At 40.0% G+C, this 13,820-nt stretch overlaps 1 protein-coding gene across 4 annotated transcripts in view; it reads right to left on the bottom strand.

Moving 5' to 3' along the window:
- cntn3b (contactin 3b) overlaps positions 1 to 13,318 on the bottom strand; it is a 50,363-nt gene extending 37,045 nt beyond the window's left edge. For 2 of the 4 annotated variants that reach the window (XM_058087892.2, XM_058087908.2), the window contains exons 1-3: positions 12,990 to 13,318; positions 3,013 to 3,149; positions 459 to 594 (exon numbers count right to left, since the gene is read on the bottom strand). In XM_058087892.2, the coding sequence (XP_057943875.2) occupies positions 459 to 594; positions 3,013 to 3,067 (191 nt within the window). In that variant the 5' untranslated portion in view covers positions 3,068 to 3,149; positions 12,990 to 13,318. The remainder of the gene's footprint in view (positions 1 to 458; positions 595 to 3,012; positions 3,150 to 12,989) is intronic. The other 2 variants (XM_078794410.1, XM_078794411.1) reach the window with 2 other exon arrangements.
- Between the last annotated feature and the right edge of the window lie 502 nt (positions 13,319 to 13,820).

Here is a 13,820-nt window from a genome sequence, read left to right as displayed (position 1 = left end):
CACCATTCCTCCGATACGTTAAGTGTTCAAAGTAATGTCACTCACAAGGTTACTGCCTCCCTCCTCTGCTAACTGTGCATCTGCTGTGCATGGTGCTGACCAAGCGCCGAAACACAATCCACCACAACACCGCAACCAGATGCCTTTTTCACACACAATAGCAGACAAATAGCACAGAAAATGAACAAAATCGGCAGCTTTGGAGAAATCACAACCCCGGACACATTTTTTTACGTAATTAAGTCAGCCCAACGCACATCTGACGGTTTGGAAACTTTATCAGCTCCTGTGGCAGTCCCCTGGTCCCCTGACTCCAGCTGCAATGTCGCAGATCAGCTTTCATTCGGAAAATTCCGATTCGGCCGATGCTCTTAAACCTTTTTTTTTTTTTGTATGTATAGTAATGTTAATAATCATGCAGTTGTCTTGCTTTGTGTACATCTGATGAGTTAGCTTACCTGTACTGTGGAGGAGGGCTCCCTTCTGCTTCACACATAATGGTGGCCTGTCGGTTGGGGGAGCTGATGGGCAAAATGAGGTCACTCGGTTCTGTCCTCAATCTAGGCCCTTGAAATATGACATCGTCTGTACAGACTATAGAGAAGACAGAAAGTCAGAAGAATGTCTTTTGGACGGTACGAATACAAATAGTAAACCTTGCTGAAATACATTGTCGTCTGACTTGGCACATATTAGTTTTCTGTTTTTTTTTTTTTTGCTATTATGCATTGTTTCTTCACTGAACGGGGTTGTGCTTTCCAAGAATAAATGCACTAGGACTATTCCCTTGTTAGGGTGTGTGTATACTATTTGCTTATCTTGCTGCAAGGAAAATACGTTCCACTTCTCTTAAGCTTTAACTGCACATGCAGACGTATTTGGCTCCACGGTATCACCCCACTTCAGAATGCAAATGATTAAAAATGTTGCAAATAAGTCATAGACTGTTTACGTTAGTGTGAAAATACTACAGCATGCATTTTTGCAGCGTATGAATAAATGCACGGCATAATAGTACAGCGGCAAAGACTGGGGTTGAGGACTGCTGCAGTGTAAGGTCCCTGCGATGAATAATTCCTTGTAAGCAATGCAGCTGATAAATAAAGCAGAGTGATCCATTTTCAGATAATCTATGTCAGACTCTGCCTGAGCCACTTAACTGAGGCTGTAAGGCTGTACACATCCTTCAGAACTTCAAAGTGAGGGAGGTGGAACAAAATGTGTTGCAAATGAAGGCAGAGCCAGCAGGCGGTCAGAAAAGAACTAATTAATGTCATAGCGCTTATGCACTATATCATATGGCTCTTAGTTCTACACACGGTGTGTATTAGATCAATAACACATTTCATAATGTGATGGATTGATGTTTAGCTGCATCCCACTGAGGAGCATTAGACATTTAAATATTGTTTATCACAGGCTATACAGAGGTGAATAAAATGTGGGTTGTAGGAGCCGTGGTGATTTTCAAGGGTTTTTGAAGCATGCAGTATCACCACCTCAGAGGACAATTTGAATAATACGGTATTTACAAAGTCATCGGCGGAGAGGTTGTTATTCTATGCTGGTCTCTCTGGTCCCAAGTGGCCACAAGGGCAGAGAGAGAGAAACATTGTTGAATAGAAGGTGCTTAAATGAAGGGCTCGGCTCGTCGCGTGGCTACTGATAATAATCTGAAAAGTCCATGAGCAGGAATGGGATTGAACGCCCTGTTGTCCCTGACAAGGTGTTGCTTATGTGCAGTAGGACAATACTCCCGGGAAGGTGAAGGACAATGTGCTGTACATAAAGGTTATTTTTATGGCTGCATTCCTATTGAACCTTTATTAAATGCCACACTAATTACCGTACTATAGTGCTCCTCAAACAGTGGGGCGGGCCCACTTTGGAAGTGGGGAGGGGGGTTGTGAGATGTCTCGGGGGTGTGAGAGGCGGGGGTGGCAGGGTTGGCAGGTCTGTTAGTTCTTTATTCATGTTTGAATGACATACAGTGATTTGTACAGGCGGATAAATTAATAATAGAGTTTATCAATTGTATTTCAAATCCATGGTGTCCATTGGGTACAAAAATTGAGACCCACTGCCGTATTAGAAGGTTAATATTTAATTTATGCATTTATATGCAATTAATCGATGATTAATCAATAATCCAATTAATTAACCAAACTATTTCGGTACTTGACTTGCAAAAATTAATCAGCAATTACATGAGTAATTAATCAACAACTACTTTGGTTTTAACTTCATTGTTGTTTTTCTTTAAAAATGTAAATAACATCTGATTATTCAGCCTCTCAAATATGAATATTTTACATTGTGTTTGTGTTTTAGGCTAAACAAAGCAACATCTTCATACACATCAACTTTGACTTTGTAAAATTTAAACATAAAAAAAATTAAATAAGTAATTTTTGCCTCTTTTCTGCAGACCAAACCACCAACTGTTTGTGAGGTCAGTTCATATTGAGGGGTGTCCAAAGTGTGGCCCGTGACTACGTTTCTCGGCACATTTAAAAATACAATCAAACAAGAAAAAAAAGTGAAAAAAGTGTATACTAATATTTATGAAATAATACAGTAAGGTCATAATATTAAGAGAAATATGTTGTTTTTGGAGCATGAAATAAAAACTAAAAATAAATTTGTATTTTTGAAGCACAAGTTGACATATTGTCCCAATATTAGAAAGCTGTTATTTCTTTAAATATATATAACTTGTTAGAATATCTACATGGTTTGGTTTTTAAAATGGTATTGTTTGATTTTGACCGTAAGGTTTGGATACCCTGGTTCTAGGGCCTTACTGATCACTCGATTACTCAAAACAACAATCTTCAGACTAATTGATAGTTGGCGCCTCAATTTTTCATTTATTCATGAAATCTACCCCAGGAGCGTGAAGCCAGAAGCGACGCACCAAAAAATGCAATGAGAAGTGAGTTTGTGCGACGTGCTAAAAACTATGACAGCATGGACAATGTTTATCATGACTAAGGTGCTACTTTATCTTACCTGCAAGGCATCCCGTGATTGATAGTAGAACAATTTGTTTCCATGGCAACATCATCTTTAGTTGCAGAGGGCTAATGGGACTCTCATCCAATTACTTGTGAATGCAATGCTCTCCTTGTGAATGCAAGAATTTTAATCTGAAGGGAAAGCAATTACACGTGTTTAAAATGTCACATTTTGATAAGAATACAGCAAGCATTCACTCAACAAAAAAGCATAATTATAGCGCTGCAAGACCGGCTGTTATTATTTTGGAGTCAAAATATGTGAAGTGAATCTTGAGGAAGTCGGAAGCGACATGGGGAAAAACAGCCGAAAATATCTGGGATGCAACCCGTCAATGCAATTTTCAGGTGGCACTGAAGAAGAAGCAGCTGCTTAATGGGGATGTTTTCTTTGGATATGCTTGTTTCTCATCCTGCCTAACAAGCTCATATCTGCAGTTCAAAAAAGAGAAGTGAGGAGAGGAATGAATGACCTCAAAAGAAGCTTACTGTCTCCCTTTTTGACTATTAATAAGAACCGGCAGTCTGTGTGTACCAGCACTCTGCAAAACGCCATTTCACACTTGAACAAAGACTTTGGTGTGCAGCGCAACTAAAGTAAACTGCATTTCTATCTTTCTCCCTTTTAACACAAAATGTAGATAATAATAAAGATTATCATAAAAGTAAAGAAATGGCATCGCGATCACTTTCAAAAGGATCGCATTAGACCCGACCTGTAAAACCTTAAGGGATCAGCATGTAGTGCCTTGCAAAAGCAAAGCAGAGAATGATGGAGAGAAAAGAAAAATGCTTTTCTCGCTTGTCAGAGCATGTACGGTGAGTTTGTATACTCAGAAGACATAGATACTTATCAATTTTTAAAAGACCATCACTGAGGACAACCACAGGCTAGAATCTGATCGTTTGTAAAGCTGAGAGACATCAGACAACGTGGTGCCATACAAATGGCCTCCACAGAATATTAAAGACTTCATCTAGGCTAACAACAGTTCATTTTGGGTCAATTATTCTAAATCTGAACCATGTTTGAATATGTGAAAACAAACGAATGTCAATATTTAACTACACTGTGTTGAAATGGGAAAATATTTCCCTGAAACAAGATGGAAGCGTTTAAATGGATTGGTTAGTGTTTGCAGGAAGCTACCCCATTACAATTACTCTCAATAACAGGACCAAAAAAATTGGTAAAAATACCAAAATCTTATGTTGAGGTGGCACCATAGGACGGAAGGCAATGGATAAAGTGATGGATAATCCAGGAATGGATTTCTGGAATAAATGGACCAGTCTACTACTCTTAAACTGATAAAGGTACCACCAGTCTGTCATTCTTCATGAACAGGAAAATAGCTTTCACAACACAAGACCTTCACTTTTGTTACTAAATAATTAACTACCATTATAATAAATTATAGAGCCAAGCAAAAGTAGAATTTTGATTTACTGTAGTAAATGGGTCTCTTTGGGAATGGGTTGTTACGAATGGGACATGAAAAAAGACTGTAAGACAATACTTTATAAAGTCGAGGTTACAACCTGTCAGACGGTATCCTAAACCCAAGAAACGCACAGAATTCTAGACTGGCTGCAGATGTTTTTTGCCTTGTCATAGTTTTGTTTTTCAGGTTATCAGAAAACGTACACAATTCATATGTGTTCGTGTGTCATCCGTACGGCAAACGCGTCTTTCATACGAGTCAATTTTTTTAAACCTGGGTTGTGCGCCACACATGAAATCCACATGTGCATGATGTAAAGGTGATTTGGGAAATGCCAAAAATGCACATCTGGTTGTGACCTAGGCTTAAGACTTGAAAAAAAAACAACAAAAACATGCGCCAAAACACACGCAATCAGAATAGTCATTTCTTGTGTCTTGCGGTTAATTGGTTCCTACCCTGACCATCAAAATTATATTTCTGCAAAGTAGGTTTCCTTCTTTATACATTTTGTAGACAGAGCAAGGAAAACCTGTTTATGACCTTGAAAATACGGTTATCAACATGAGTAAAGCCCTATAGATATTCGTCTTACCCATCATACTAGACTAGACTAGATAAGCCATTTCAGACATAATCAAAACCTGTGCTTGCTTGTGTTACTAGAAATTTATTCCCTAGGCAACCTGAGAGCGGTACGTCGATGGTTCAGAGTCGAGTTCGCGTGGGTAACAACCACAAAAGTTTTTATTGTGGATCGTGTATTGATAACATTTCTGTTGAAATATTTGTTTGGGTCTTTATTCATGCTTGAACGATGATGGTGCCAGTAACTCATACAGTGGTTTGTACAGATAAATAAATATTACAGGCTAGTAATAGTATCTCAAATCAGGAGGGGTGAAAAAAAACTTTTTTTCCCCTGCAGTGTATAAATATGTGACAACATTGTCACAGAACAATGTATTTTTTTTTCCTCCTTTGCTTTGACCCTGCGTCTATATTTAAAAAGAAAATAGCTCCTTAACATCACTGCTATATTTGTTTTGGATTCTTTGTTTTTCAGGTTTGTGTCAGCTCAGATGATTTTTGTTCTTATATGAAAAGATACGGTTGTTTTGACGCAGGCAAGTTTGACTGACTATAATAGACTGATGTTATTGTAGGCCTCTGGTCTAGACGTTCTAGACCAGGGGTCGGCAACCTTTACTATGAAAACAGCCATTTTACCCAATGCCCACTGAAGAAAAATAGCCTGGAGCCGCAAAACATATAGTATGTTTAAAACAACATTGGAGGGAATTTGGGGGTATCAAAGTAGTTCAGATAAGAAAAGACGAGTTGGAGTACTCTTGCTAGTATTGGAGATAAACTTACATAAATGTATGTGTAAACTACTGTAAACGTAAAAACAAGTTCCCATGCCGCTGTTTTTAAATTATCTCGAATTTATTTTTTAGATTTGTAGGTAAGTATTACTTGTTTTTCTTCATGTACTGAACTGGATAGCAGTCAGAACTCACTCAGGATGCATTCATGGTCTCAGACAAAGTTGGATTTTTTAAAACTCATTACAAAAGACGTGCATTTTCCCCACTCGGGTGTTAAAAATATTCAAGCATCGCAAAGGGAGCCACAATAAAGAGGCTGAAGAGCCACATGCGGCTCTGGAGCCGCAGGTTGCTGACCCCTGTTCTAGACCATGCTAGAAGTTACAGGGGTCAATTAGAATGGTGTAAATTTCAATATGATATGAATCTTTTTCCAAATAATGAAAATGTATTTTGTTTTTAATATCTGTAACTCAACTTTTTAAGCGCTTTTGCAAGTTTATGTCATTTGCATCCAGATATCGTCATAATGACCGAGAGATACAATGGCGGTATGACTCATTTTGTGTTGAAGGGCTTCTCTGTGGTGAAAGTCAACACCCTCTCCCAGGGTGTGTGGGTTTTTTCTGGGTACTCCAACATTCTCCTGCATCTAACCAAAAAATGCGTGGGTTAATTGGGTTAATTGTCGATTAAATTGTGACTTGTTGGTTTGGGGAGCCAGACTAGCTGTTTTGATGTTTTCTCAGACATTTCTTAACATGATAGCATTTATTCATGTAAAAACATTACAGAAATCACAATCAAAATGATGTAAAATTGCATTTTAGGCCATGCATCCATTTTGTACAGCAATGTGGGTGGCCGGCTCGGGTGTCTGACCCGATGATATTGCTGGATAATGCAGTAGCCTTCCCAGGTCATTGAGATGTCAATCAGTAAAGTTCGCTCATTGATCAAATAGTCAGCTAGCTTAATCTACAGCGTCAATCCTATTGAGAAAGAATATGGTGAAAAGAAAGACAGATATGGAGTATGGTGCAAAACCATTCAGCACCACAAGTCGCATTAATGGTAAGACGTCTTGTATATTTATGATTGGATAGCTTCAGTATAAAAATGCACTGCAAAACAATTTTAGTTGTATTCAGTGTTAAAAAATATAATTTGGCTCCAACCCCCGGTCTGTTAGTTCCCTGCGATTTACAGGTGACCAGTCCAGGGTTTACCCCACCCCCCGCCCAATGTCAGCTATGATCTATGATAGGCTCCAGCTTACACGCGCCCTAATGAGGACAAGCGGTATAGAAAATGGAGGTGACCAAAATGGCCTTTAAAACTTTTATCCTGTGGATGTGCCTGTGACTTTTAAGACTGCAATTGTCGTATCCGTAGCACAGAAGGGGCTTTGCTCAAGCTCTGACCTACATCACAGTAAGTGGAAACTGATACGCCTCTCAGGATTAAGAATCCAACCCAACCCCTTCATCCTTACAACATAACCCTGTTGTGGTGATTAACACTGGGCTATGTTTGGAGTTCTTGAAATACCCCTCAAATACAGTGCCATCACATGTTTTTACTAACTTCAATGTAGGATTGTGAGAAGGCTGACAAACTCGTGTTAAGAGAAAGTATGCAGCAGCATTGGATGCTGAGCAGGCATATCTTAATTTAATGTCCGAGGCTGTCCTAAGTCAACTGCCCTAGCGACAGTAATTGTTCTCTCTGTGGCGTAGATGCAGTCACAGCAAGGAGTGGATTTCCCCTATTTTGAAATGTTGCCTCTCTGAAAACCTATCATGTTGAATTACACGGTTCTGGATTCTACAGGACAAAAATGTGCTGAATTTCTCAGTTTGAGCTCAGTATTAATTGCCATCTGCTTTTTCTGGGATCCAACATCACCATCCTAACACATCAGTTCAAAAAGCCTCAGGTTTTTCTGAGGAAAACCTCCCAGAATTACTTTGGCAGCAAGCTGGTTGCTGTGCCGTGTGCATGGCACAGAATCTGCGCTGACTTAACACGTTTGTGTCGAGCTTCACTTTAAAGTCTGTAAAACGTGCAATATATATACAGTAGTTCCATGTTTATATAGTTTAATATTATTTTCATAGTTAGACAGTAAAAACAAAACTGTTTACAACCTTCTACATGTTTTTAACATTACTAGAGCCCTCCAGGCATGAACACCCCTACAGCCACGTTTCTATAGTACCCAATATAATACCCAATATATATAGTATTCATTCATTTTCTATTCCTTAGAATAGTAGAATGGCAATGTTACTATTCTATAGTAGTAATACTACTGTTATCGTTTAATAGCAGCATTCCCCAATACATAAAACATCAAACACTAATGTAATAAGTAGATAACAACACATAATATACTACCAATGAATAATGCAGAATAACCAACAATGAAGTGAGCTCTAAAGATGTAACTTATTAGACATTTACAACGACAGTAGAGCAGAGCACGCTGGGAAACAGGAAGAGCTGCTGTAAAATCCATATACATAGGGCCCACAGTCTGTCAACATCGCCGCCATATTGGATGTGGCAAGGCTGCGCTGTAACTGGTATTGACTTACTGATAGAGAACTTTATTGAGTAATAATTATTCACATTATATCAGCTATAGAGCACAAAGCAGTGCCTTTAATTACAAATAAATTAAATTAATTAAATCCCTCTCACCATTGTCAGAGTCAGTCTCGTCAGATGGCTGTTCAGCAATGATGCCAACTTTTGCCAAACAGTTAAAGCTGATAGCTTAGCCCACACATCACATCCATTAATATATGGTGTCGTAACTCGCCTGCCGCTGCCTCCATGTTCGCCATCCATCACGCTCACGCCACTCACAACCTCACTTTGAACACCCGTCTGGTGATAATAACTGTTATGTTATTAGCAACAAGACAACTTGTACTAAAAGACAGAAATAAACAATAAATATCCCTACAGTTGATTATACCAGGAGTGAATATTTTGTGTCCTGGCTTTGGCCTTTTAAAATGCTAACCACAACATTTGATGTGCAAAAACATGAACCTTGCACCACATTATACTTTCACCTCTGCAGAAGCTCAACTTAATGAAAGCAATTAGCACATTCTCCACTGCTGGAACTTTTCTCACATACCTGGGATTCTGAAAAACGCTGGCACATTTCCACCAACTTTAAGCAAGTACAAGACTTTGGCCTGACCACAAACTTTCCCTGAAAGGGTATAGCTAGTATACCTATACTTTTATACCTTTCAGGATCCCAGGAATGTTTGACTTTGTTTTTATGCTGAAGAAAGCATATTGTTGAAACTCACAGAATTTCTGTGCAGCTGCAAACGATTCATGTTTCCAAGCTTCATTTTGACCATTTGGAAAATGGAGCAAAAGAATCGAAGCAAGGAGAAGTGGACAGACAGATCTTTTGGGAAATGTTTCATGGCAGCATTGTTTTTCTCACTCTGTACCGTAATCACGTACATTTGTCAATAAGTCTAATCAAATGCTGTCTTTCATTTACACCATCAATGTAATCTCATTTTCACAAACTTTGAGGTGTGACAGGAATGCACACCACACAAATTACCAGTATTTTCAGTTACCAGTATCAGTAAATACATAAAATGTTGGTGGAAAATGGGATATTAGTTGATAATATATTGGTTAGTACGGCTGTTTGCCCTAAAACTGATAGACAGGGTGGTTAGTGACTTTGTCCCCCAAACCCTAGCGCTGGAAGGCAGCATAATTCCCAAGAAAACGAATGAAGGAGTGACGAATCGAGAAAGTGTTTATCATAGCAGCATGATGCTGCACACAAGTACCGGTGGTCCTCGGATTACTAACAAGTTCCATTCCTATCATGTTGAAGTCCACCACCTCCTCGTCATCCGTAGAACGTCTGCCTTGACGCTAAACTTTATCCTTCATCATGGTGGCGACGTTTAATTAACGATATTAACTAGTTCTCTAGCAAGTCCCGTGTTTACAGACTACAATTAAGTGTTTAATTAATGAATTGGAGCGAGTTCGTAACGCATCGGTGCACCGTCTGCAATAATGCGGTCACCGTACCTGACTGTCGATCCACAAGCTGAGCCAGAAGGCTCTCAAATTACCAGTGGATCTATGTTTCTACCTTCACCTATGATCATGAGCTCTAGGTCATGACCGAAAGAACGAGATCGCGGATATAAGCGGCGGAAATGAGTTTCCTCTGTAGGGTGGCTGTACTCTAAGAGATAGGGTGAGGAGCTCAGTCATCCGGGAGGGGCTTAGAGTAGAAATGAGCCAGTTGAGGTGGCTCGGGCATCTCGTCCGGATGCTCCCTGGTGGGATGCTCCCGAGAGAAGGCCTCAGGACACACTAGAGGGATTATGTCCCACAGCGGGCCTGGGAACGCCTTGGTGTTCTCCCAGTGGAATTGGAAGAGTTGGCCGGGGACTGAGAAGTCTGGACATCCCAACTGAGACTTCTGCCTCCCCAAGCCGGACCCGGATAAGCGGAAGAAAATGCATGGATGGATGCCCTCCACAACTAGGAACTGTAACACGCAACAGCGTAAACCGAGGACCACTTCTGATAAAGAGCCCACTGAAAATTCACAGTCCAACGTGTGCTGATGCCTCCTAATTCACTGTGAGGACCTGCACACCAGCCCTATGCACATAATCCAGGCAGGACAGAAAAAATAACTGAGGTGATTAACAAATAAAGGCAGGGCTTAATGTCTGTATTTCATGGCTTAGACTGCATGAGAAAGCTTGATGAAAAAAAGCGAGTAAAGGAGTAATTGTTAGGCATTGACTGCGCCATACTGCTGCATTTGGAGTAACCCACTGAATTATGATTCCTATGGCAGATTACACATTAACTTCTCCAATACAAAGTCATTTGAAATAATTGCCCCAGTTACCATGCCAATTTAAAAGCTCAAATTAACATTCATGGGGAAAAAAAAAGTTGAAATGCATTTTCTTCACTTCATGGCAATCAAAGTCTTACTGGCAAAAAGCTAAAGAACAAGCGACGTGTCAAGTGAATGAGATAAGTACGATAAGCCCAACTGCTCCAGTGAATCAGTGGACGTTGAAGGCTTGCATTAGCCACGTATACATGGACCCAAATATTCCAATTCCATTTGGGTTATTATTCCAATTCCAAACGGAAAGAATCTAATCTTTGTATACACCTCATTCCGAAAGAAAAGTGCCAATCTGAATTAATATATAATGGGATTCACAGGGGTGGAATATTCCTTTCCCCAATCCGATTGAGGTATCTTGTACCCGCTCCAACGGAAAGTTGTCAGACTGCGTTCTTCTTCGTGGTGTTTTTCTTCTTCTGTTGTTTATTGGCGGTTGGCAAGCAGCTTTCGTGTGCATTAGCGCCATCTGTGGAACAGAATCTAAACCCTTCTGTACGCCATTCACAAGTCCAGTTTTATTAAAAAAGAAAATACATATCTATATAAAACATGTGCGGAGCTTAATTATGAAATATTAGCAAGATTGAGCTTTATCTTTTCCTGTTCTGGGGTGCGTTCTTTCAGCGAATGCTGAGACATGACGTAACACGCAGCTTAAGACGTTCTTCGATTTAAAAAAATGGAGGCGAGCAATCGGCACTGGACTGCTGCGGAAAGTTTGTTTTTGATTCAAACTAAATTTCAAGACTGGACGAATGAAAAACTGGCAATACGGAGTTATTCCAACAAGTGAAAGAAAAACTCGAGGAAGTCGGTATCACGTGATGTTGATGTTTACGTTTTGGTTGATTATAGCAGCACATGTAGACAAGAGATTGGAATATTCCTTATGTATAATATGTATACCATTGCTTTTGGAAAGGTCATTCGGAAAGATTCCATTCAGAAAGAGAAAAACTGCTCATGTAAACGTGGCTATTCAGCAATACACAGTAAGTATTTTAAGTTATTATTTTCAGGTAAAATTGATCAAGATTATACAAATACATAAGCCTTCAATACTGCAGATAGATATGTTTACTACCTTGCAGCTTAACATCTGTGCAGGTGACTCTGCGGACCGAACAGCTGCGTATTTTCATGTGAAAAATCATCAATTCCCTGAAAGACGCCCCAAGTGACTCCCTGTGTTGAACACTGCTGCAACCCTCAGCTGCTGCTTGACACCCAGAATGGGGGAGAGTGCACTTAAAACAGAGGGAAGCGCTGATCCATTTCTCACCCCATCATCAGGCAGGCACATCCCCAGACCCCCATCGGAGATACTGCCACAAATACATGACTGGAGTGTCTTTATCTCCACCAAGATTGCCTTCCTAGAAAGAGATTTTTGTCATTCGGCTTCCTTGAAAGGAGCATGCTATGCTACACAAACTCTTTCCCGCACTACCATGCTGGATGTTGCTCGGTTCTGGAATTATCCGCCGCGTGGCTTCAAAGACACATTTCACCTCTCATTTAGCTGCTGCTTGATATTTTCAAATTATGTGCAAAGAACTATAAATAAACATGAATGGGGGCCGCTGAAAGATTATAATCCCTACTGAATAGTGGAATTCTTTGAAGATTCTGCGTGTTTTTCTCGTCTGTTGGGTCTGGATCTTGGTAGTCTGGGTCAGGAAAGAAAGTCTGCACAACATTTTTTCTCAAAAAAAAAAAAAAAAAAAAAAAGACAGATTGCACCTGCAAAGACAATATCCACCTATTGGGAAAGAACAGCAAGGAGACAATAAACAGCCATATATCAAATTAATAAGCAGTCCACTGATATTATTATTATTATTACAAGAAGAAAATAAATAAAATGAAAAGTTGAATGCTTTTTTTAACTCCTGCTGCTGTGTCAGCGTGACTGTGCAGCGTGGAACCATATGGACTTTATCCTGGATGAAGGAAATGAGCCCCATCAGTTTAAATCCCACAAGGACCATCCAAACCATTTGAGGCTTGTCTAGAAACGCAATCATCAGCATCGTGCATGAGTGGACGCGATCAGCATGCACACCCTGACTCGATTCCTCTTCCTCCGATTTAAGAACATTTAATGAAGACCTCTCCATCCTCATCGTTATGGGGTTATTTATTTATCTCTTATTAGTCTAAACGACATGGAAAATTGCATTTGAAGTCAAAACTTAGCACACACGTTTGGTAAAATATTGAAATAAAAGGTGAGTGAATTGTTGCTTACTTCTCTTACGATGTTTCCTCTTCATTCAAGTGTTTTGATTGTAATTCCATTATCCGTTAGTGTCCCGGAGACATTATTCACAGCAGCGTCCGTGTGTCTGGAAAAGCCGAAGAAGGTCTTATTCCCTGCTCAGTGCGCTCTTTACTTTATTCTGCCGCCCTTAGGTGCGCCTCCACCTCCGCAAATTCCCCCACGCTGTGATTTTTGCAGCCCGGGGCTGATAGGCGCGGTACAGCGGTCTCCTCCTCCCACTACCACTCCGCCAAATGTGGCCAACAAGCAGCGAGGACAGCGATGCCACTGAGTGGAGATTCTCGGTGTGCGCATCCCACAGTGGGCTCCTGCTCTCTTTGTGCGCGGTGCAGGAACAAGCGCCCACTGGTGACGGGTGAAAATACGCTGCTGTGCTGCGGCACAATAATGCGCCACTATAGTACCTGCCTATCCTCAGCATCACCTAAGAGAGAGCGCATCTCATAATTGAAAGAAGGAAATTAGGAAGACTGATGATTTTGTCTTGGATGGAATGCCATAAAAAAACAGGTTGAAAAATTGTAGGAACTACTCTATGCTGCTGGCTCAAGATTTAAAAATAAAACAACATATAAGACCACCACCACCGTCTAGCATCCGGTATGTTACAAGTGGTAGTTTAATAGATTGTATAGAACAGTATTTGTCACAATTTCAAATTAAACTTCACGAAAATTGCCATAAATTATGTTTTTATGAGCTACAATATTTGGTAAAATTACTGTAAATGCAACCATAGGGGTGCTAGTTCATGTCTACAGGGCTCTATTGTTAAAACATGAATTTAGAAGGTCTTTA

The sequence above is a fragment of the Doryrhamphus excisus genome, linkage group LG11 (assembly GCF_037039965.1).
Source record: "Doryrhamphus excisus strain RoL-2023G ecotype Guam linkage group LG11, RoL_Dexc_Guam_v1.1, whole genome shotgun sequence".
In the NCBI taxonomy this organism is placed as follows: Eukaryota; Metazoa; Chordata; class Actinopteri; order Syngnathiformes; family Syngnathidae; genus Doryrhamphus; species Doryrhamphus excisus.
This window is presented reverse-complemented; position numbering and strand designations above follow the sequence as displayed.